We start from the raw sequence: 26,237 nt of genomic DNA, 5'->3' as shown, positions 1-26,237 counted from the left end.
ATTGGGGTTAAGGCTTCCTGAATCAAAGATGTTTGGATCATTGATCAACAGTCCTTGCCAACTATATCTACAACATTTAAATCACCCAGTGAAATTTCAAAATAGGATTTCGTAGTCAACACTTTGATGGTAGCAGGGTTAATGTTTGAGAATGTTTGTCAGATGTATTGACTATTCTCTTAGATTTTTTTATTGCTTTCTGCTATGTAAATATTCCATTAATGTTTTGCAAATGGTGTAGGTGGCAGTATCCATGGAAAGGCAAGCACAACAGAAACCTAATAGGAACATTGAAGCCTCATCACACAGTGGCATAGAGATCATGTCCACTGACAGTGCTCCTCAGTGAGCACTCTGTTGAGGATACCTGTTAAGTGATGTCAGAAGACACTTGGAAGCAGAACAGCAATAATTATTTGGCTCAAAACATACATTTGAAACTGAAATTGTGGACCCCCCATATGAGCCTTGGTGGCTTTGGGACTGACAGCGCTTTTGGCACCAACGCCCTTAGTGCCTTGAACATGAACCTCAGGTGTGAAAAGTTTGACATGGAAACAGCATAAAGAAGTTTCAACCTCAAAAGACTTGAAAGGGTCTTTGCTACGCTGAGTTAAACCCCACAATTGTATCTGAACAAAAAAATGCCTGAACTTTTAAATCAGATGATCGATGGTGAAAAGAAAAAAAACAATAGATGTAGTCTACATAAACCCTGTTGAAATTAGTAGACGACGAAAAAGAATACTTAAACTTTCTGATTTGAAAAAGATGGCCAGTTTTTAGAAGTAAAAAGAAAAGTAAGCCATAGGTGTGGGGGAAGCTGTGGAATCCTACGTCCTCTCAGAGAAGGAAGAAGAAAGCAAGGGAAGATAAGTGATGGTTCTAGGAAACCCTGGAATATTTCCTTATTTCGGAGTTTGGATCAGCAACCCATGAGGACAATGATGTTGATAGCCGTATTCTGAGGAATCTCTGGAGGCAAAGGATGCATTAGTAGATATGGACAGTGATGCTAAGAGTTGGCTAGATACCACCATTCAGTCCCCAGATCATGCTAAACCATTTCATCCTGATGAATTGTTTACATACAACACTGTGCTGTGCGGAAAGCACATACTTACAATGTTCCTTTATGGGATTTGCATTTTTGCTTTCTTTTAGATCTGGTCAGACCTAGACAGAAGAAAAGCCAATTTTGTAATTGCTGCTGTATAGTTCAGTAAGAAAACCTGCTGCAACTGGACGGGATAGGTCCTTATGACACAAGAGGATGGACCACTCAAATTATATGAACCAAAAGGGAGGACCTCTTGTGTCAATCACTACTGCCACTACTCTAGAAATACATTTGCAAAAGATCAATGCATTAATGAGTTGATCATATGAGTTGTTTGATGAACTGTTCCAACATCCTTTTATACAGAATGCGTTGTAGTAAACAGCAGTTCAGCAGACTGCCCAGTTAGTATAAAGTGTCGGTCATTAGAAAGTCAGACCCCATCGTACATAGACCCCTGCATACGTTACCACCCCAACACAAGAGGCTTGTATTTGCAAAGATCTCTAAAACCACCACTGTCATTGTCTCGCTGGACAGAAGTGTTCCACTATCTGGGTTCAGTTTTGTGCATTCTTTAGAGACGGGTAGTCTTTCTATGAGTGCAGTCCCCAGACTTCCCCCATTAAACATAAGCATTGTGAATAGTACCAAAGAGTAAGTTTGGTAGCTGACTCAGGCCCTTATACTGTGTAGGAAGCTGAATGTCATGATTAGGCAGATCTCTTCTTCCTCACTTGATACAATTGTCCAAGTAGCAGTGGACCTTCTGTCGCTGAAAAGCGGCCATCAAGCTTATAAACATAAATAAATAAAGTGTAGCGTGGAGAGTAAATTGCAGTGTCCTTTACTTGTAGAATTATTTTTCCACTTTACAACAGAGGCTGTTCCAGCATGACTGATATGAGTTAGTGTCTTTTAAGAACACTCAGCACAGTAGTTTTGCGGTGTGAATCCTTTCTGGATTCATATGCTGTGCGTTATTCTGCCATCTAGTGGTTGGGTTTGGAATTCCCCTCCTGTAAATTGGTCCGCTTTCTCTTTCCTTTTTTGGGGGGTATTGACTTTTCTAACCATTTGGTGCTTAGCCCTGCTTCTCCTGATATCCGATGCCCCTCCATGGAACCCTCCAGGCAGGGTTGCCATCTTCAGATTCTTTTTCCCCGCACTAGGGTCTGGAAGCATCGCTAAAGTCTTTCCAGTCGTGGAAAAAAGACAGATATACTGAAGGTTTGTTGAAAGCAATTTCGATGTTCCGGAGAGAAACCAACGATACAGCAATCAAAAGTCTTGATTTGTGGTTCAGGTTTTTCTTCCCGCTGAGACGTAAGGGGAGTTTGAGAGTACCTGTCGAAGGAAGACCGGAGAATGCACAAGCACTGAGCGATATGAAGAACACACCTTTTCACTTCTGCCTGGCGTCTCCACAATTTTGGCCAGAAGGGCAATCATCAGAGTAAGGGAGAAACAAAATTAGTAGTAGTAGTCTTGGCGCCCAAGCTCTTGCCGACCAAAGGGAACGTTGAAGGAGCCCCTATGGTCTTACACCAAGGACACTGCAGGAAGGCGTGCTGCAGAAAAGACATCAGCGTTAAAGGACTACTAAAGTTGAAAAAAAATATGAGAGGGGCAACGAAAACACCGATACCCGAGGACATGATGTTGAAAAAGAAATCAATGCCCAACACTCAACGCCGAAGAATGCATGATCGAGCTGAAAAAAGGCATCTCGAGGCCGAAACGGCCATGTTCCTTCAGAAAAAAGGACTTTACATACTATGGCAGGACCGCAACATAAAGTTCCCTGGAGGATTTCACCATGTACAACCTACTAATAAAAAGGGCTGCGGACAGTTATGGGGTCCAGTTCGAGGAGGAGAAGCCTCAGATATGTTTTTTTTGTTTTTGTTTTACTGTACACAGTGCAACCCTCACAGAGTAAGAGTCCTTATTTGCCCATGCTCCTGAGCATCCTGGCCAGGAGAGAGGCGCCCCCAAGGAACCTGCAACGTGTAGGTCTGTGACGCCCAGGGCCGAAGAGTGGTGTAACCACTCCTTAAAGGACCCTGCATACATCAGAGGTAATGTGTCAACAGATTCCATCATTGCAGCCACTGCCAGGAAAAGGGCAAACGTGCCAACTACCTCTGCACCACCTACAGATGAGAGCAAGAGGCCGGATATGGTGGGGAGAATGTTTGAAAGGGGAGCAGCGACCCAGTGGAGCATCACAAATTCTTAATGCCTTCCTTGCTCAATAGATATGCCTATGAAAACTAGGAAGAGACGGTAGTTCTACCTACCAGAGCAATATATGAAGAGAGTGGCATCCTTCACAGAGGAAGGGAAGAATATTACCAACACCTGTTTAAAATCTGCACTAGATGCCGCAGACCAGGGGAGCAGACAAATGATGGCAGGGAGAACCCTAAGAAGGGATACCTGGCTCAGGAATGAAGTTAAAGCCAATATCATCAGCACCCCATTTAACGGAGAACACCTTTGTGGCAGGTAAGTGGACAATACTCTGCGAAAGCTGAAGAAAGGTAATGATACAGTAAACTTAATGGGAGCCCTGCAGTTCAGACGGCGACAGAGGCGATGGTCACACGTGACAGGGAACTGGGAGGATCTAGTGGCTTTCACACTAAAAACACAAGAGGAAATGACTTGCTTGAACAAAACAGATGTAACAGCAGGAAAATGTGTTATGAATACAGCTCCAACAGTGACTATAGCACAAACACCTCACATATCAAATGGGGAGCCCACATGGGGAAACTCGGTGTCAGAGGAATATGGAATCCTCAAGAATCAGTCCAACATATAAACCTGCTGGAGTTTAAAAAACAAAAAAACTGTTCCTATACTCAAAAGCCTTTCAACAGCAACTGGGGAACAAATCAATACAAATAGAAAATACAACAACGTGTTACCTCAAACAAGGGGGAACAAAGGCGTTTCAAAGTTGGCACAGCAGATATGGAGTTGGGCCATTCAAAGACTGATAGCACTAATGGTGATACATCTACCAGGAGTAAACAATGTGTTAGCAGACAAACTGAGCAGACAGGTATCCATCGCACATGTGTGAACTGTGACAAACAGTATTAAAGGCAATTTTCCAAAAGTGGAAAACTCCAAAAGTTGACTTATTCGCAACACACAAAATGCCAGTTCTTCGCATCCACACCCTCGGTCCATAGGTAATGCATTGTTGACAAATTGGTCAGGAAAATTAGCTTACACTCGCATCGCCCCCCATGCCCCATCCCCCATCCCTCTAACCCCCATCCCCCTAGTACCACTGCTCTCAAAAGCGATGACAAAAAAAAAATGCAGACGGTCACAAATGATGCTCATACTCATTGCCCCACCCTGTGCAAGATGGCCTTGGTGCTCAGATCTAGGACTGCACAAAAAATGGAAAGGCTGCCATTGTTAAGGGACCTGCTCTCCATGGAAAGGGGACACATTTCATCTAGCAGCCTGGCCCCTGAATACATAGAATTTGGTCATTTGGGACTGCCAGATAAAAGCAATGGCAGTCCTCAGAGAGGCAAGGAAAACAAATACTAGAAAATGCTACACTGCTAAATGGAAAAGATTCACATTTTGGTCCTACAGAAACAATCTCCCTCAAAACAGGACAGGAGAAACTACAGTAATCAGATATTTAACATTTCTGTTACATGATGGCTTAACTTATGCTTCTCTAAAAGTGCATCTGGCAGCAATAGCAGCTTGCACAAGGGTCTACATATGAAGAAATGTGTTCACTGCACCAATAAGTAAAGGTTTTCTAGAAGGGGCTTAAAGAATAGTACCACCTACGAATGCACCAACATCTACATGGAATCTCGATGTGCTTTTCAAACAGATAATGAAGGAACCATCCAGACTAATCTAAAAAAGCAACTTTAAAGTTTATCACACTAACACAGCATTTTAATAGCCATGGCTTCACTATGTGCAGAGTAAGCGAATTACAGGCCCTCCCCATACAGGAGTCTATATACAAATGCACAAAGATAGGGTAGTCTTGGGAACTAACCCACAATTCCTTCCTAAGGTCATATCACATTTTCACATAAATCAAACAATTCAAATTCCATGTTTTTACAAAATCCAAAGACTCAAGCAGAGAAAGCTTTATATACTATGGATGTCTGCAGAGCAATAATGTATTAAGAAAAACAAAGACCATCAGGAAAGGAAAACAACTCTTCAGATCATTTGGAAACAACAATACAGGAGAACCAGTTACAAAGAGTGTCATCAAAAGATGGAGAACACAGGCAGTTGAAATATGTAACAAGACACTATTGTATTGATGCTCAAGTAAACATTTGGGACAAAAAGCTCTAAAAACTTCTGTTTACAAGAACAATCCCATGTTCAGCCCAACCACTACAATGAAGAAAAACTCTACAAAATCAATGCACAGCATATGAATCAAGGAAAGACTCACACCACGAAACAAAATGGTTACTTACCGGAAGGACTAGTTTTGCAGTTTGGAGAATTTTCTGGGTTCACAGGTGACCCACCTTCTTCCCCAGTAAATAAGTCAACACAAGTAAACAGGGGACGTTCATACAGAACACTAACAGGAGTCTCATAGAAAAAAGAAAATAAAGAACCTGAAGATGGTGACCGAGAGTGAGATTTCTATGTAGGGCATCTGAGATCAGAGGAGGATGAAAAAAGCACCAAATGGTGGGGACCGCCGACGGCCCAAAAAAAAAAAAGAGTATATTACAGGACTACTATAACCAAGAAATTCCGGACCCAGCCACTGGGTGGCGGAATAATGCACAGCATATGAATCCAGAAAATATTTCACACTGCAAAACTACTCCTATCAGTAAGAAACCATTTTGTTACCTCCCTTTACCTCGACCCATTTTTAAATCCAAAATTTACCCTTACCCCTCTTTACCGATCTGACACCTAAAGTCACCTTTATCTCCCTTTAAATCGACCCACTCCCAAACTCTAAACTCTAAAATCTAAAAAAAAATTATCTGCAAGGTAAAGATCATGCATGGTAAAGGCTGTTTCCCGTCATGCACAACGTATTCTACCCGCCTCTTTAAACACTTTTCTGACTTCATCCTAGCGCCCCTAAATATTTTGGGGCACTATCGGTTGTTTTTATGACCTTATGAATGTTTTGTGGGCGCATTCACCTCTTTGGCACTTTTCCACTCCCTGTACCCCCCCAGCCCTATATAATTTAGGTGTCGCCTGGGAGACATCTAATATGCTGGACATTTTGTTTACTTACAGTGGGACTTAGAGCCCGTCCATTGCTTGTCATTGGTTGACTTCGTCAGTCTCGTTTCTTTGCTTGTCTTTGGACAGCAAGTGCCATATTCACTTCTTTCTTCGTGTTTGTCCCTACACTACAGCATGGCCTAAATACTGCTTTCTTGTCCAGTGCTGGCTGCTTTCAGAGGTATCTTACCTCCTAACTGCACTCGTGTTGGCTCTACACTCTCACCAGTACCTGCGATGTTGCTTGTCTGGTTCGCCCCGTCCCCCCACCTGTTGTTGCTTGCTCTGCACGCCTCCTCCTGTCCTGCTAGAAATAAGAAGCACCCAAATGTCACACCAACGGGTTTCATGATGCTTAAAAAATGCAGACAGCTGCTCTTGGCACTGTCTTCATGGGGGCAAGCTCTGCAACCTTCAGTTTGGAGGTATAATAATTAAACAAGTATGTTTATTTCGTTGAAAGCTTTTTATGTATGTTTGAGTTGCAGACATTGCAGCCATGCCATGATCCTTTTTGCTTTTGGCAACTTCAGACCATTTTAAGTAGATCGTTGTCCTCGCACCAGTTTATGGGTGGCACTTTGAGTGTGTGTGTTTTATTGTGGTTGTGTGTAGTGCTTCTGCTCTTATCTAGTTTTTAGCACTTACATAACATACCAGGAATGCACTTCTGAGTTCAAAGAAGACTTTTATTGTTGTTAATTCTTTTCTAGCCGCAATATCGTGAATGACGAATCAGTAGATTTCAAGCACACGTTAATGCACACAGCAGGTTATATTTATAAGATATTGAATGCAAAGCAAAACAAATACTTCACCATGTGAGAAACTATTTACAGCTTCATCTTTCTAGGGTCTGCAAGCTGATGACTCCCTGTCAGCTGCGAGAAAGAGATTTATCTATCCACACGGGATGCTGGCAACTGGCGCCAAGCTCCAGCACGAAGTCAGGCAGATCCGAATCTCAATCTCTGCAGCCTGTGACATTCGTTACAAAGGTGTGCCCCCTCCTTTCAGACTCGGGAAAACTACGCAAGCCTTTGGAGACTGGCCAGATCTCCGAGACTGCTCCTCTTCCCAAGCTCAAGTGGAGAGAAAAACACCCAGTGTACCCTCTCTTATCAGGTCTAGTCTACTGTGAGAACAAAACATCTTGGTTCATCTTGTGCAAAAACACAGCTTGGAAAAATACAGCTTGGATTCTCAACTGCAATGTCTAACTCCATGTTAAAGGCAATAGGCAGCTAACCTAGATATCAAATGCAATGTCTAGTGTCATGTCAAAGCCAATAGGCAGCTGAGCTGAATACAAAATGCAATGTATAATATCATGTCAAAGTCAATAGGCAGCTGAGCTGAATACAAAATATAATATCATGTCAAAGCCAATAGGCAGAATATCTAATAGCATGTTAAAGTCAATAGGCAGCTAAACTGAATACATCATGTCAAAGCCAATAGGCAGAATACAAAATGTAATGGCTAATGCAATGTCAAAGCCAATAGGCGGCTAGGCTGAACAAAACATACAATGTGAGCAACTAATATGCGCAGTGGTGAAACACAAAGTCATTGGTCAAACAAAATTAATCAAATGGCAGGACATTGTGTTAGAGGGTGAATGCAGGAATGAGTCAAGAGGATGAATGAGTGCATACATGAGTGCAAAGGTGAGGTTCAGAGTGCATGTATGATGACTTTTGGGTGCCTTAACCTATCAATGATTTGCATAAAAGGCAATTTCATAAGCCAAACATATTCGCCTTGCCAGTTCTAGTTTATTCTAGAGCTTGAAACTATTGGGAATTCACATAATTCCCTCCTGACTCCTTGTGAGATACGAATGGTAGCACATATTTTATTTGATCAGTACCTTCTACTTCAAGTAGACTCTGCTGTCATATAGATTCTGAAAGTGCCTATGTGTTGCCAGGCATTGTTTTAGAGCCATAATGAGCCAAATTGCTTCTCCTCCTCCAAACTCCAACAAAAGGTATTTAAGTGCGCTAAATGCTTTCCTGAGCCTCACTGCTGCATGTGTGGCTGTACATTACATGTTATTCTAGAATAATCTCTACCTGCAAAACTGTTGTTACAAGGAAATACAGTTTGCCGTGTGCACCAGTGGGGATGAACAGGAGAACATCGTTGGTAAAGAAAAACTGTCATGATCTTGATCGATGTAGAACACGCAAGATGGGGATAGCAGGGTAATAAGTGCCTGATCAAGGAGCACCCTCAGACCTAAAAATTAGATTGGGGCCCCATATTGTTGTGGCTTCTTACGGGGGCCAAACAAAGTGCATTTGATATTAGTATGCTTTTCGAAGATCCAAGCCCTATAACTCCCTGCTTATGTGCCCAGTCGGTTCTTAATGCTCGCCTTTTGTTTCCATTTTCAGAGGAAATTGTCCTGAGACCAGGCGAGGCTTCCCACTTGCCACCACTGATCCCAAACCAGGAAGTTATCTGTCTAGACAGCAGCAGCAGCAGCGGGAGTGACAGCAGTGACGAGGACGTTGGCAGACAGCTGCTTGGCATTAAAGATGGTAGGGGTTTCTGTTTTAGGAAGCACCAAATGTGCTTTGTCCTCTTTGGCTTTCCTATCCTGTCTCCAAAGTGAAATTAACTCTTGTCATTGTTTTTTTTTAAATGTCTTTAAAATATAGCATAGTGTAGAAATAACAAACATAACATTTTTTCATAAAATATTATGTAATACCTTTGGTTTGTCAAATATATGTGCCCTCCTAATAAGAGAAGAGCTGGAGAGGCTGAACAAGAATATTTATCTGTTTGCATCATTGATGATATAGTGCTATTTTGGTAACTGATGTTGCACCTTCTCTACCCATCAGTTGCACTGATTCACTTAATTTTTTCTGTTTAATTTTTTTCTTCACAATCTAGGTGTTTGCCCCCATTGGGTTTATGCATTTCTGACTAAAAAGCCAGGAATCCCTTTAGAAAGAAATGAGAATGCCACTGGTAGCAATATAATCACCTGCACTCTATCGGCAACACTGAATAAATGACTATATCACAAGTACAACAAATATTTCTTGCTTTTTTTTCTTTCTATTATTTTCTTTCTTTTTATGCCCTGTCTTTTGTGAAGTGTCCTTTTCACAGGGATAAAAAACAAATCTTAGATAGACAGACATGCTATGTATTTTGGCTGACCGTCTCTGCCGCACAGTAACATACTACCATGTTGGTCAGAAAGCATATTCAGAATCCTTAAGGACAGAGAAGATATCCAGCTGAGGGTGACCAGAAGACACTGACCAGCTGGCTGCAGACGTGCACTGGGTCACCTTTCCCTCTATGCATGGAACAAAGTCCAAATAGTGAAGGTTTGTCAACAGTTGGCAGTGTTTGTACCCATAGAATATACTGTAGTGCTCTTAGAAAGATAGGCTCACCTCTGAGATTTGAAGTGGTACATACTCAGTTTCCCCATTTTTCTCTAATTTACTTCACTTAATTTCTTGAGAAGGTTACTCTAGCAAGATCAAGGTTTTTGCTCAGTATTCTTTTAAAAAATCCTCCATCATCCAAGACCTGACAACATCGCAGCAGTGGCTGCTATTGGTAAGTGGTGGGTGTAGAGGGAGGAGTAAATAAAAAAAAATAAAAAAAATAAAGTACTTACCTGCCGGCCACCGTATGTCTTCATCTGATCGACTCCCGATTCCCCAAGGGCTGGTACACAATGTGCAGTCTCCCAAATGGCAATCACGACACTGCTCATGTTGGCAGTACTTTTTTCTAGCATGACAGCAGTGCTGTGATTGGCCAGAGCGGGCTGGTTTAACCCTCGCTTAGGGCCTGGGAGCCTGTGCCTCTTCTCCACCCGGCTAGTGCGCATGTTGGTTTGCCCGTTCTGGGACAGCAGGCCTAACCCACATGCACACTTACTGTGCACACTACTCCTACCCTGCTGTCATAATGGCCCTGCCCCACCCTAGTCTCAGCTAGCTCTAGCCGTAAGAAAAATAAAATGATGATAAAATGGTTTTATTATAATTTTACTTTTCACTTTTCCCCCTGCTGCATCTCAGCAGGAGGGGCGATGCTCCTCCGCCATAATCGAGCAGCCACCACTGCAACATCGGACTCCCTCAACGTTTCCTGTTTGTTAGAACATACCATGGAAATTTTGCCTCATGCAAATAGATAGACTGTGACTCCTTGGCCACTGAAATGTAAGCCATCAGGGCAAGAATCTTCCTTCTTGAATTATGAACCTGAAGATTATTTTGTTATGGATGAGATTAAGCACAGTATAAATTTTCATCTTTGTCTTTGCCTCTGGACACTGACAGCACGAGTGACAACTTGAAAGGCTGTTAAATGTTGGTTATACCTGTAAGTAAAGAAAGTATGAATGATGTTCATGGGCCAACCCCCCATGCAGCGTTTAATGGAAGTCCTCCCCAGAGCTTAGCAAGAATTGGTGAACAAGGATTTGGTAACCAGATCGTAAACATGGACGCACATATACTGGACCGCCCATCCACAGTTAATGTCCTGGCATCGCTATGTGCAATTCATCATGGCCAAGTGCGAAAAGAGAAAAAAGTGAGCATCGTTTCTACTGGAAAGGCCCATGCTGCATTATTGAATGTTGCCCAGAACAGTGGCAGACAAATCAAATAAGATGTACATCAAATATTGTACAACAAAAATGTGCATTTCGGTGCATGATTCCATTTCCAAGCATTCCTTTTAACAGTCTTGACTTGGAGTTTAAAGGTGTATTTTGTACGCCTGGGTAAATCTTTTCAATTAAACTCCAACATACTTGAATTTTCATGCATTTCTGGTTTGTGAACTTTTAAAGAATTTTGGCAATTAAGTTCTTACTCATTTGCTGTGCTATGAAAGGTGTTGGTTCCAATGAATGACGTCTTGGCACTCTTGGGGAGGTTTTCAGAGAGGATGGTGGAGGCCGTCTATTTCACTTTTCCATACTGTGCTTATGAGAGATGCCGGGGGTATTTTCTTTAAGGAACATTTTATACTCTACTTTAAGAAATGGAATTTGCTACAAATTACATTTCTTTTACAGAAGAGACAGTAAAGCTTCAAAATGGGTCTTTTTTCACCTGCATTGATTGGACATCTAGTCTGCTATGCTTAGGCAAGGGTGTTGTTTTTCAAAACAGTTTTGACAGATTTCAATTCAACTTACTTTGTATTTTTAACATTGACCACTTCTTGCATGTTCTAGATTAATTGTATGAGAACTTTGCACATTAAAAGGAGGGTCAGTTTTTGTTGGTTGAACATGACACAGCACCATCTATTTGCCATGGTTGCGTAAAGCATTGTTTTTCCTGGGACCTAATATGCACCACATCACACCAATGACTTGTGAATGAGTGGAAAGGCTTGCCAGTTCGTTACAGTATGACAGAATTACACTGGCTCCCCACTACTGCATTTTGTGTCAAGCACTGTATTGACTGCACCTCACTTGTACCACATTCCACCAACAGTTTGGGGTATTATATTTTCTGAAAAGTGGCCATTCTTACCTGAGTTTTAATATTATGTTGGAACACTTCCAATTGCCACATTTGTACAGCACATGGTGTATTACCTGTACCTCATTTCCTCCAGCCTAACAACAATTTGGAAAAGTGATCAACATTTTCTAAGCTCTAAAACATAGAAGGGCCGAGAGAGCATGTGGAAATGCTGCTGCTTACATTGCGGTCCTTGACCACATATAGGACTTTCACAAAAGAAACTAGCACATTTAGTACCTAAACTTGTATCACAGTGAAGAGAAACATCAACACTGTCACCAACTGAAAGCCCATCAATGCCATCATTCCATCTCACAATAGATGGCAGTGCCCAGTCTATTTGTACAGATGGTGGTTAATTTCCAGAGGAATTCCGTCTGCAAACTCTGTGTTTGCAAGGGATTAATTTGATGACAGAGATTTGCATGTTTTTGGAGAAAGTGTGATTTGTTAAGTTCAGAGAAGCACACTGTTTCATCACTTTGCACGATTTGTTCGCCCACATCTTCCAGTATTGAGAATGGAACTCTTCTGGTGATGGTGAAGATTCTCTGCTCCTGGTTGTAAGAAAACAATCCTGCAAGTCTTTGACAGCACCTTTTTTACCAAGTCCAGCTCATCTACACAGAGATTCAAGAAATGATGGAACAAGCACACCTGCAAACAGGTTCAGGTGACACTGTGTCAGTGGTGAAAGCATAGATTACGAACTGTTAGTACACCCTCTCATAAGCACAGGGCAGCACTATCAAGGCCACTGGTGCAACTGGTAGATAGTCATCTGTGGGCCGTGTTTTAGCCCAGTGCCACATTATTTCCCCATCTGGCCAGTGCAACATGGGACACCACATCTCATGTCCACTACATGGACTTTATTGTACAGAATGAACTGATTGTTTTCCGTCTGAACTCCTGTGCTTTAAAACTGTTCCCCTGGTCACATCAGGGTACCTTGTCCCTGCTGAGCAATTTATAAAGTGTTACCTAAAATAAGAATGGGAAGAATACACAGAGAAAACAAGCGACAAATCAGCAGCGCTGAAACGTTGTCTGGTATTGAGACCTAAGAAGTAACCAGACATGGAAGTTTACAGGTTGTTTGACACCCAGCCTCTCGAAAGAGAGCACCAGCAGGAGAATAATGTATCCCTCCCTTGGCTAGCCAGTCTCACTGAATGATTTGAGCACATAGAGTTTTGAAGAAAAATACATTTTGGGGCTTTGACAAATATGGATCCATTCTCACAGATTATTTTTTGTCACTATTTTACATGTAGAGCTGTACTAAGTTAGTATGGCGGAGTACTTTTGAACTTGAAGGGCACTGGGCGTTTCTGTGAGTTAGAAGGTCCTGGACGTGTGAACTATGATTAGAGCACTTATTAGCTGCCTGTCAGAGTGCACTCTTCACCTTCCACTCAAATAGCAAAGAGCGTGGTAAGCTGTTGATGAATGCTGTTTGCCAACAACCACTTTGTCCATGGGAGGTGTAGAGCGTATGGTGACACATTGGCTATTTGGTAATTGTGAGCTCATTAGTGTGGCAGTGGTCAGTGGCTTGAATGTCCTAGACCTACGGCTGGCAGCACAATGCATCTTCCTTGCAGGACCCATGTTCTCCACTTTATTCCAGTGATTTCCTTCCTGTTCATGACATAATTGCCAGTTTCAACTGGTCATAAACAGCACACAGATCGGCCACTGAAAACGCCAGTGGAAACTTTCTAACACTCAACTTTTGACCTGCTCAACTTTATTTATGAGCAGTGTAATGTGGTTATGCTTATAAGTAGTTGGGCAAGGTTTGGAAAGTGCTTTGTTTACCCCAAAAGTTGCAGCTCATGTTCAGTGACTGTAGAGATTAAAAGCTCTTTGAAGAAATTGCAGCCATCTACAGCAACTTTGTGCGCCAACCCAACCCCTAGATAACTTACCTTTAACCTACCAACTTCCAAGCAAGATGGCCACCTGACCAAATTGACAGGCCTCACCAGAAACAACACAGCAACAATCATGGGAACGCACAATCCAACTCCACCATCTTCTAGACTACACTCAATCAGGATTCTAAAAGATCACAGAACCGATCACGTCCACAAAGGACATTCAAATCCTCTTGGACCAAGAAGGAATAGCGGCCCTTAGCCTGCTTGCCCTCTCTCCCGCCTTTGACATTGTCTCCCATAAAACCGTCATCCGAGGACCCCATGAGATTGACAAGTATCAGCTCTCAAATGGATCTGTTTCTTCCGTACGGAAAAAACACAAAAGGTCAGGCTGCCACCCTTCATATCAAAGACCAAGAAACTGATATGCAGGTCCCACAGGGGCCTTCCCTCAGCCTGCCTTTTAAAAAAAATATACATACCACTGCTCACCAGCATCATCTGATAGACATGACAATCATTTATGTAGCAGTTGATTAGTATGAGATCCACATTTTGTTGGACAGTGTTCACACCACTGATTGTGATTACTTGGGCATATTGCTATTAATAGTAAGCTCAGTGGTTACCAGGCGGACCGCATGTTTAATGAAGATGAATAATCCACCAGAAGGCCGACCAAAAATACTGGGACGCGTGGCTGACTGGAAGATTTCATAATAGCCTGGCAGTAGAGAAGGAGCACATTCCCAGGTTTCTTGCATACAGATAATGTCACTAGGGGTTAGGTAGGACATGGCCTTGCCAGATCTACTGATACTTCTGAGGCCTGCCACATTCCGCAACAGAAATGGCAGGGATTTTGGTGATCGTGAAGGGTGGTACTCTATGGTTCCCTTGGATTGGGAGGAACCAAGGTATTGGTCCTAGTACTCTCTGCTTGCTTTGCGGGAGTGTTTGTGTGACCGTATGAACCTCTCTTCTGTTTTGCGCACAGACTATGGTTATGGTCTGCGGGGTCTCAGTTGTATGGGTCCTATGATTCTGCCCCCGCCAGAGCCTCTTAGAACAGATTTCTGCTTTTGAAAGGGAGCAGTATTTAAGAGGATGAACGGATATTTATCGAGCGGGAGATATATAGTTCACTGCCCCAATCTGCGAAAGACGCCCTTGCATCCCAGACTGCGGCCCTCTGTGCTGCATTTTTCCATTTTGCTATTAATAGTAAGCTCAGTGGTTACCAGGCGGGACCGCATGTTTAATGAAGATGAATAATCCACCAGAAGGCCGACGAAAAATACCGAGACGCATGGCTGACTGGAAGATTTCATAATAGCCTGGCAGTAGAAGAGGAGCACATTCCCAGGTTTCTTGCATACAGATAATGTCATTAGGGTTTAGGTAGGACATGGCCTTGCCAGAACTACTGATACTCCTGAGGCCTGCCACATTCCATGACAGAAATAAAAGTGATTTTGGTGATCGTGAAGGGTGGTACTCTATGGTCCCCTTAGTGCTAGGACCAATACCTTGGTTCTTCCTGGTCCCTCTGCTTGCTTTGTGGGAATGTTTGTGGGACCATATGAACCTCTCTTCTGTTTTGCGCACAGACTATGGTTATTATCTGCAGGGTCTCAGTTGTATGAGTCCCATGATCCTGCCCCCACCTGAACGTCTTAGAACAGATTTCTGCTTTTGAAAGGGAGCAGTATTCAAGAGGATGAATGGATATTTATCGAGCTGGGGGATATATAGTTCAATGCCCCAATCTGCGAAAGACTCCCTTGCATCCCAGACTGCGGCCCTCTGTGCTGCATTTTTCGAAGTTGTTTTTGTGATCTTGTTTGTTGCCTTCAGAGCAGGGGGCTCAAACATAACCCATTCCATGTCTTCCGAGGTGATGTGCCTAAGAGATGTAATTTGAGTTAATAGACACAATAAGTTCCCTCTATTTAGAATATCTATATGACCTTTTGAGGTATAGTGAGGGATAAACACCAGGTCCAGAGAGTCCTGCTATGCAGGGTCTTGCGTAGCCTGTCAGTGCTTCCGAATTGACCCAGTGAATGGGATCTCTACCAGTGGAGACTTGATGAATTGCGTGTATCACTGAATGGAGGGCCTGCTCTCTGTCACCCACAAAGCCGATGGTGCCTGCTGTCTCTACAAGCTGAGATGGTTGTGCCCTCCTTGGGGCCATTTGCAGGTCTTGATAGTTGTTCTGTATGTTATATGGAGTGGATTGCTCCCATGCCCCTTCCTTACCGGCGCAAGCTGTTGTAGTCCTTACTGACATTGTTTGCGGGCAGGGCCCTCCATATTGAATTCTTTGGTCCTTGGTGGGGTTCTGAGCCCCTGGGCTAGTTAGTGAGATGGTTAGGCTGCTTTTGCTACTATCTGAAGTCACACACGACCCAATAGCTTCTCCTGCATCATGGTCCCTAAGGGCCAGCATTGTTGGTGCTACTATTTGATCTTGTGGTTGAACCGGTGGCAATGATCGTGGTGAGGCAGTTATCGATTTTTGTGCCCAAGATGTGGCTTTCCCTTCCCTGCGTTGTGGAGCCATCGTCAGTTCCACCACATGATCTTGTTGCTGGACTGTTGGTAAAGTGCATGTCTGATAAATTGGGAAGTACTTCGCAGTGCTAGTAGCTTCCGATACTTCTGGCACGTTGTTTATTTTATGCCTTTTGGCTGATCTCATTTGGCACCTGTATTTCCTAGCTTGCTGTTTTTGTTTCTTCCTTGCTCTCCTTGTAAGGGCTGTGGGTAGATCTTGGATGGACTTGACGAGGGAAGTGCGTGATATCGTAGTTTCACCGGCAAATGTAATTGTGCCTTCAGCTTTAGTTTCCAGTTTTTCGCATGTGCGCCACTTTGTGTCTCTGCCTGGGCTGGGGAAGATAACTGGAGATGGGCAGTCAGCCCCTGGAACTATACGCGTTGGACTGCTTGAATTTGCTCTTGCTGTGATGGTATTTTGACCTTGAGTAAGGGCTGGTCCACCAGAGAATTGTGATTCTGAGTGGCGCTGTCTGCTGTAGAGGACTCTGTTCAAGGATGGCAATGGTGCAATGCCTGCTTGTGAAGGGGAAAATTTGAAAGCAGAGGAATCTTAGTGACCAGCTATTAACGTGGGCATGAGAGGGATCTGTGGGCACTATTCCCCCCTTTAACTATCTCTGCTGAGATCATGCCATGTGCATGGATTTGCTCCTCTTTGATAGACTGTCTGTCTGATTCCTCCTCTGTTTCGTGCGGCTGTACGTACGCTCTTCCCCGCTCTGGACTCTCTGTTGCTGTTCTACAGAGAAACTGGACTATAGAGTCCTTTCCTTTGAGTCGGACTTGTGTTGGTACCTGGTCAGGGGGGGACTCCTCTTCTTCGAGAGCCCTATCCGGCATTGGAAAAACAAAGCACCCCCCTGTAGGTTTTGGTTGTGGGGTCGAGCAGTCCCCCATCTCTTGCTGATGTGTATTGTATTTCCTTTTGGGCATCGCCCTCAGGGGCTGCAAGGGCCACAAAAGCCGCTGTGGAGCTTAATGCACTTGGTGAACTTGGAGACCCTCACCACTCCTTGGGTGCTGTGGGCGTCCCTTTCGTTGATCCACTGACCGATCTTCCGACTCGTCCCACTGTGCGTGTCACTCCTGTGCATCTGGTGCCTGATGCACTGAGTGCTTTGTCTGATCTGGCTTGATGTTCTGGGCACCACCTCTCCTCCATGCCCGTAAACTGTAGCTAGCACTGGGTGGCAGGGTTGGACAATGGAGGGGCACGAGTACACCGCCTAGAGCGCTGGGAATGCTTGGTGCAGCAGTCCAGCTGGTGGTGAAGCAAGGGAGTGGCAAGGTGAGGCAGGTAGTGGGGGAGTGCAAAGAGCTTGGGAGGGAGCTGCGGCCCCTTACTACCCCCTGCTACCATCCTGCAACCCTGCTCCCAGCTGCTCGGTTCCTCCAAGCTGTAGAGCTATGGAGCTATAGCAAATGCAATCTGAAGTCCCCTGAGGGGAGCAGGGGCACTTATTACTGGAGTACTGTGTGCAGAGGGTTAAAAGCCAATCTTCCCAGCCGGTCTCCTAGGTCCCAGCAGCGGCAGAGACAGGAGTGCTGGGAGGGAAGGCTGGTGATTCACAGGCAATTGTTGAAGCTGTAATGGTGGCAGTGGCAGCACCTGGACTCCCCCTCCCACAAGCCGCACCCAGTTAGGCTGCTTCCGCAGGGTCCACGGAAGGAGCCGCAAACCGCAAGGCTTTCCTGGCGAGGCTTTCCTCACGCGCTGGTGGAGTGCACCACGTTTCTGGTTCCAGAGAAATGTCTCTGTGTCTCCGGAGCATGGACTCCTTTGACCTAAATAGAGAGATGGGCCCATGTTGTCCTGTAAATGTTTGCCCTGTACCTTTACCCTGTTATTAAATGCTTTCTGGGTTTGGGGGTGAGATGATAAAATCTGCCTGTAGCCAGAGTTGTTAGAATCGGAGTTCCCCACAGATAGATTGCATAGGAAGTACTAAGTTATTATTATTTTTTTTTTTTTTTTTTTTTTAATAAACCTCTTTATTGATTTTTTGGACAACTTGATAACAGGTCATGTTTACATCTTGGCATGTACTCACTGTCGTCACACCAGACAACGTATAGATATAACATTCTCTTCACTGTATCCCCCATGGACACTGAGCAATCAATGCCATACTTGAGGTTATACATTGTCATTGAATATCGCAGGACCCCCCTAAATTTATCCCTCACTTTATGGAATTATGCTGGGCATCCCCTCATTTCATAGACTAGCTTTTCCTGCTGGGCACACCAATCTACCCCTCATCTCCACTGGGCGATTGTGGGCACCGTCTCTGATCTTCAACTGGCAGCTATAGCTCGCTTGGCCACCAGATATGCTATTGCCAGGAAAATATGGTCTGCCCTGCTGCTCCCCACTCCCTCCAGGGCACCCAGTAGAATTGGCCACAGGGCTGTCTCCAATTCACTCCCCAACACCCAGCCAGTAGGTTTCTATACGTGGGTAGGTCCACACCATGAGATAAGTCAGCGTTAGTCTGCGAACAACGGGGACAGGCAGAGTGGGGCTGAAGACCTGCCTTTTGCATTTTATCGGGGGTGAGGTAAGCAGCATGCGAGTAGTAGGTCTGTACTAAACAATGGCTAAGCTCCTCGGGGACATCGTCGTTTCGTCAGTCCTCCTCCTCCATCTGCCCCAGCCAGCCCTACCATCGCTCTCAAAGGCTTGTGCGCGGCTTCATCGTGTTCGTGACCAGAGTTTGATATATTTGTGAGACTCTGCCTCCACCCAGGCCATTCATCAAAACCTTTGCTTCTGCAGGACTAAAGTCAGGGAGGACCGCACCAGCCTGGATATGGGTGTGCAATGCATGCCGGAGCTGTAGATATTTATGGAACTGGGTCTTAGACAGTGAGTAACTTTGTTGCATTTCCTGAAAGGAGAGCATGCTAGTTCCCGACCAGACATCTCCCAGGAGCGAGATACCTATTGTATCCCATTTGTGGAACCCCTCGAGAGTGGAGACCTCTCGAAGCCATGTCATGTCCCCTGCCACAGTGGAGTTTGCTGGGTAAGGCCTGTCCTCCACCCTGCTTCTCGTTGTAATGCCCTCCACCCCACAAGTATACCATCTTCGTCACCTCGTAAATCTCTTTGGGAAGTACTAAGTTTAATATCTGATATAGACTTCTTGTTGCAGATTCCTTAACTTAGTTTTATTCCCCTGTCAGACTGGATCTGGATTATTTTTTTTATCAGCAGTACTCCTGCATGCTGGTGGATGGCATCATTCGGCTCTCCGTGGCGTTGTCACCCGCGCCTAAAGTGACGTGCTGTGCCTATATAAGCACCACCCTTCTGCGCCAGTCAGCAGCAGAGCTCCCCCTTAGTTATTTTTTGACTAAACTTTTCTTTTTTTAAGTGTTTTCCTCCTGGTATTGCTGGATGTTATCTAGGAAGGCTGACTTCAAGATCTGCAGTGCCTGTCACCTATCGGTGTCTGTGACAGACCTGCATCTTGTATGCTTCTGATGCGAGTGTGACTATGACCTGAAGGCCTGCATGATTGCTGCGCCATGATCCCAGAGGTCATGAAGGAGTGATCCCTCAAGCTCCCGACGGTTCAACGTGCAACACCATGATGATCTAGGACCCAGTTGAGAGGCAGTTTCATGGAGCAGTCACAGATGCTGAGATCCTTGTCGCACTCAGGAAAGTCACACCATCACAAGAAGTAGTCCTGGATCTTTGATTTCTCCACGACTGTTGGCTCACGAGGGAGCATCCTCATTCGAGGCCTGCCTCCGCATAGAGGTAGTGCCCGAGACGTCACCTCCTCCCCATTTTTTCTAGGGGCCCAAGCGCCCACGTCCAATTAAAAGACTTCTGAGAGGCCATGTGCCTCATACTTGGGTCCACCGCCCCATGGTGCGCCTTCAGGTGTTGGGGGGAAAAGGGGGTCAGCAGGGACCCATTCTGGTTCTGTGCTGGGGTCTCTGGCCACGGCACCAATCGGACCCTATGATTCGTTTCCTGGTTGTGGACCGATGCTGGTTGTACCACCTCGACCTTCTCCAGCACTGATACTGACACCGATGCTCCCGGCAGCTCCATTCCCATTCTAATCCTCAACACACGGCTGGAGGGGCGTCGCCCGTTGCCTAGTCCAGCACTGACTGGAGCCTTGCCTTCCAGACCAGAGCCTGAGCCCTATTTAGGATCTAATCTGGGCATTGGTGTATGTTACCAAAATTTTGAAGCGCTTGACGGGACACATTTTAGGGAGAGATACCATTTAGAACAATGCTGTCCTTCCCCATCGGTGGCATATGAACTGTCCACCAACCCTCTGAATCATTTTTCAGGGAGTCTAACATGGAAATAATATGTTCGATGGCATGTGTAGCTGCAGATACACATGCTGTGCACATCCCGCCATCTGGTGTTGGGCTCGGAGTGTTACAAGTTGTTTTTCTTCGAAGAAGTCTTTTCGAGTCACGAGACCGAGGGACTCCTCCCATTTCGACTCCATTGCGCATGGGTGTCGACTCCATCTTAGATTGTTTTTTTTCCGCCATCGGGTTCGGACGTGTTCCTTTTCGCTCCGTGTTTCGGGTCGGAAAGTTAGTCAGAATCTCGGAAAAATCGTTGGTATTGTTTGCGTTCGGTATTGGGTTAGTTACAACAGATCGACACCGAATTAAGAAGAGCTCCAGTGGCCCTTCGGGGTTTTTCTTTTTCTATCCCCGTCAGGGCCTGGTCGGCCCGGCCACGTGTCTCTTCAAGGCTGATGGAACGGACCCCATTCCGCTTCTGTCCAAAATGCCATAACAAGTATCCATATACAGATCAACACCTGGTCTGTAACTTGTGTTTGTCACCAGAACACAAGGAGGATACTTGTGAGGCCTGTCAAGCGTTTCGGTCCAGGAAGACACTCAGGGACCGAAGAGCAAGAAGACTGCAAATGGCGTCGGCGCCGACAGGACAAGGGCGTTTCGAGGAGGAGGAAGAAACATTCTCCACCCAGGATTCGGACTCGGAGGAGATCGATCCTGAAGAAACGCCGAAAACCGTGAGTAAGACGTCGAAACAAAGAACTCACAAGAAGACCGCTAAAGCCCAGGGGACGCCACCGCCAACAGGCCATGGCTTAACCCGAAAAATAGGTGACCGTCCATCGGCACCGAAAAAGGGCGAGCTGGTGTCGAAGTCATCCGACTCCGGTCGAGATACCGGCACACAGCAATCTCAGGCCCGAGAGAGTGGCTCCGAGAAGATTCGGCTTCGAGACAGCGGCACCGAAATGGGTCGGCACCGAGAGGGCACGACGCCGAAAGTAAAGAAGGTTTCGTCCGAGCCGAAAAAATCAGCCGAAAAGGTTTCGGTACCGAAACATCCGGCCTCGGAACCAAAAATAAGTTCCTATTCAGAGGAACAAGGACTGTCCTCACAAATGAAGACACACAGATTTGGACAAGAATTAGAGACAATAGAGCCAGATCACACACAAGGGCGGCTCTTTATTCAAAAAGATACAGGGAAAATCAGCACTCTTCCTCCAATCAAAATGAAACGTAAACTTGCCTTCCAAGACAAGGACAAACAGCCACACGCAAAGGTGGCTAAACAAGTAACACCACCACCATCCCCACATCACTCTCCGCAACCATCACCGGTAGCCACTCCACCAATGATGCAATCCCCAACTCATACGGGAATGAGTCAAAATGACCCTGACGCATGGGACCTTTATGACGCACCTTTGTCAGATAATAGTCCTGAATGCTATCCAGGGAGACCATCGCCACCAGAGGATAGTACAGGCTACGCTCAAGTGGTATCAAGAGCAGCGGCATTTCACAATGTCAGCCTTCATTCAGAACCCATTGAAGACGACTTTCTTTTTAATACACTGTCGTCTACACACAGAAAATATCAGTCTTCCGATGTTACCCGGAATGCTAAAACACTCCAAACAAGTGTTTGAGGAGCCTGTCAAAGGGAGAGCCATTACTCCAAGAGTAGATAAAAAATATAAACCGCCACCAACAGACCCAGTGTACATCACACAACAGCTAACACCAGACTCTGTTGTAGTGGGAGCAGCGCACAAAAGAGCCAACTCTCATACTTCAGGAGATGCACCACCTCCAGATAAAGAAAGTAGAAAATTCGATGCTGCAGGCAAAAGGGTGGCGGCACAGGCAGCAAACCAGTGGCGTATTGCAAATTCGCAAGCTTTGTTAGCCAGATATGATAGGGCCCATTGGGATGAGATGCAACACTTGATTGAACATTTACCAAAAGAGTTCCAAAAAAGAGCGCAGCAAGTGGTAGAAGAGGGACAGAGTATCTCCAATAATCAGAAACGGTCAGCAATGGATGCTGCAGACACAGCTGCTAGAACTGTCAACACAGCAGTAACAATAAGGAGACATGCATGGCTGCATACATCAGGATTTAAACCAGAGATACAGCAAGCTGTGCTGAATATGCTATTCAACGGACAGCAGTTGTTTGGGCCGGAGGTGGACACTGAAATAGAAAAACTTAAGAAAGACACTGACACGGCCAAAGCCATGGGCGCACTCTACTCCCCGCAGAGCAGAGGCACATTTCGAAAGACACAATTTTGAGGGGGGTTTCGAGGGCAGACCACAGAAGCCACAACCTCACAGACAAAGCCCACTTACCAGAGCCAGTATCAGCGGGGAGGTTTTCGGGGACAATATAGAGGAGGACAATTAAAAAAAAATAGAGGAAAGTTCCAAAGTCCCAAAACTCCTCCAAACAAACAGTGACTTCAAGGTCACAAATCCCCAACACAACACCTGTGGGGGGAGACTAACCAAGTTTTACACACATTGGGAGGAAATAACAACAGACACTTGGGTCTTAGCAATTATCCAGCATGGGTATTGCATAGAATTTCTCAAATTCCCTCCAAACGTTCCACCGAAAACACACAGTATCTCAAAACAACATATAGATCTTCTAGGACTAGAAGTTCAGGCATTGCTACAAAAAGAAGCAATAGAATTAGTACCAAGACAACAATTAAACACAGGAGTTTACTCACTGTACTTTCTGATACCCAAAAAAGACAAGAGTCTGAGACCTATACTAGATCTCAGAACATTAAATACCTACATCAAATCAGACCACTTTCACATGGTTACTTTACAAGATGTAATCCCACTGCTCAAACAACAAGACTACATGACAACACTAGACCTAAAGGATGCATATTTCCATATACCAATACATCCTTCACACAGAAAATACCTAAGGTTTGTATTCCAAGGGATACATTACCAATTCAAAGTGTTGCCATTCGGAATAACAACTGCGCCAAGAGTTTTTACAAAATGCCTGGCAGTAGTAGCTGCACATATCAGAAGGCAGCAAATACATGTGTTCCCGTACCTGGACGATTGGTTAATCAAAACCAACACGCTAAGACAGTGTTCACAACACACAAAATATGTCATAGAAATCCTACACAAACTAGGTTTCTCAATCAACTACGCAAAGTCACACCTTCTGCCTTGTCAAACACAGCAATACTTAGGAGCGACAATCAACACAGCAAAAGGGATTACCACTCCAAGTCCACAAAGAGTTCAAACATTTCACAATGTAATACAGCCATGTATCCAAAACAAAGAATACAAGTCAAAATGGTAATGAAACTCCTAGGCATGATGTCTTCATGCATAGCCATTGTCCCAAATGCAAGGTTGCACATGCGGCCCTTACAACAGTGTCTAGCATCACAATGGTCACAAGCACAGGGTCAGCTTCAAGATCTGGTGTTGACAGACCGCCAAACATACATCTCGCTTCAATGGTGGAACAGTATAAATTTAAACCAAGGGCGGCCTTTCCAAGACCCAGTGCCACAATACGTGATAACGTCTAATGCTTCCATGACAGGGTGGGGAGCACACCTCAATCAACACAGCATCCAAGGACAATGGGACATACAGCAAAGACAGTTTCACATAAATCACCTAGAACTGTTAACGGTATTTCTAGCGCTGAAAGCATTTCAACCCATAATAACCCACAAATACATTCTTGTCAAAACAGACAACATAACAACAATGTATTACCTAAACAAACAGGGAGGGACACACTCGACACAGTTGTGTCTCCTGACACAGAAAATATGGCATTGGGCGATTCACAACCACATTCGCCTAATAGCACAATTTATTCCAGGAATTCAGAATCAGTTAGCAGACAATCTCTCTCGGGATCACCAACAGTTCCACGAATGGGAGATTCACCCCCAAATACTAAACACTTACTTCCAAATTTGGGGAACACCACAAATAGATCTATTTGCAACAAAGGAAAACTCAAAATGCCAAAACTTCGCATCCAGGTACCCACAACATCAGTCTCAGGGCATTGCGCTATGGATGAACTGGTCAGGGATATTTGCGTACGCTTATCCCCCTCTCCCACTCCTTCCATATCTAGTAAACAAGTTGAGTCAAAACAAACTCAAACTCATACTAATAGCACCGACATGGGCAAGACAACCTTGGTACACAACACTACTAGACCTTTCAGTAGTACCTCGTGTCAAACTACCAAACAGACCAGATCTGTTAACACAACACAAACAACAGATCAGACATCCAAATCCAGCATCGCTGAATCTAGCAATTTGGCTCCTGAAATCCTAGAATTCGGACACTTAGACCTCACACAAGAATGTATGGAGGTCATAAGACATGCTAGGAAGCCTACCACTAGACACTGCTATGCAAATAAGTGGAAAAGATTTGTTTATTACTGCCTTAATAATAAAATTCAACCCTTACACGCATCTGCAAAAGATATAGTAGGATACTTACTACATTTGCAAAAGTCAAAACTAGCTCTCTCTTCCATAAAGATACATCTTACTGCAATTTCAGCTTACCTGCAAATTACGCACTCAACTTCACTATTTAGGATTCCAGTCATAAAAGCATTTATGGAAGGCCTAAAGAGAATTATACCACCAAGAACACCACCAGTTCCTTCATGGAACCTCAACATTGTCTTAACACGGTTCATGGGTCCGCCTTTTGAGTCCATGCACTCTTGTGAAATGCAATACTTAACGTGGAAAGTTGCATTTTTGATTGCCATCACATCTCTAAGAAGGGTGAGTGAAATTCAAGCATTTACCATACAAGAACCATTTATTCAAATACAGAAGAATAAAGTAGTTCTACGGACAAATCCAAAGTTTTTACCAAAAGTTATCTCACAGTTCCACTTGAATCAAACGGTGGAATTACCAGTGTTCTTCCCACAGCCAGATTCTGTAGCTGAAAGAGCACTACATACATTAGACATCAAAAGAGCGCTAATGTACTACATTGACAGAACAAAACTAATTCGAAAAACAAAACAACTATTTATTGCCTTTCAAAAACCTCATACAGGAAATCCAATTTCAAAACAAGGCATTGCTAGATGGATAGTTAAGTGTTCGATGGCATCTGTCGCTGTAGATACGCATGTTCTGCAATAGCTCGCCATCTGGTGTTGGGCCGGAGTGTTACAAGTTGTTTTTCTTCGAAGAAGTCTTTCGAGTCACGGGACCGAGTGACTCCTCCTTTTGTCTCCATTGCGCATGGGCGTCGACTCCATCCTCGATTGTTTTTTTTCCGCCATCGGGTTCGGACGTGTTCCTGTCGCTCCGAGTTTCGGAACAGAAAAAATAGTTAATTTCGGAAGATTTTCGTCGGTATTGTTGCGTTCGGGATCGGCATACTTACATTCAACACCGCATCGAAGATCGAAGAGCTCCGGTGCCCTTCGGGGTAATTTTTCGATCCTCCGTCGGGGCCTGGTCGGCCCGACCGCGTGCTGAAGAACGCCGATGGAACGGACCCCGTTCCGTTTCTGCCCCAAATGCCACAATAAATACCCCTACACAG

At 44.7% G+C, this 26,237-nt stretch overlaps 1 protein-coding gene across 1 annotated transcript in view; it reads left to right on the top strand.

The window, feature by feature from the left end:
• RAD54L2 (RAD54 like 2) overlaps nt 1-26,237 on the top strand; it is a 784,453-nt gene that overhangs the window by 198,228 nt on the left and 559,988 nt on the right. Inside the window, exon 5 of the mRNA XM_069206800.1 lies at nt 8,743-8,889. Within this exon, the coding sequence (XP_069062901.1) occupies nt 8,743-8,889 (147 nt within the window). The remainder of the gene's footprint in view (nt 1-8,742; nt 8,890-26,237) is intronic.

Source organism: Pleurodeles waltl, chromosome 9 (genome assembly GCF_031143425.1).
Source record: "Pleurodeles waltl isolate 20211129_DDA chromosome 9, aPleWal1.hap1.20221129, whole genome shotgun sequence".
Taxonomy (NCBI): domain Eukaryota; kingdom Metazoa; phylum Chordata; class Amphibia; order Caudata; family Salamandridae; genus Pleurodeles; species Pleurodeles waltl.
The sequence above is the reverse complement of the archived record's forward strand: the minus strand, read 5'-3'. Positions and strand labels throughout refer to the sequence as shown.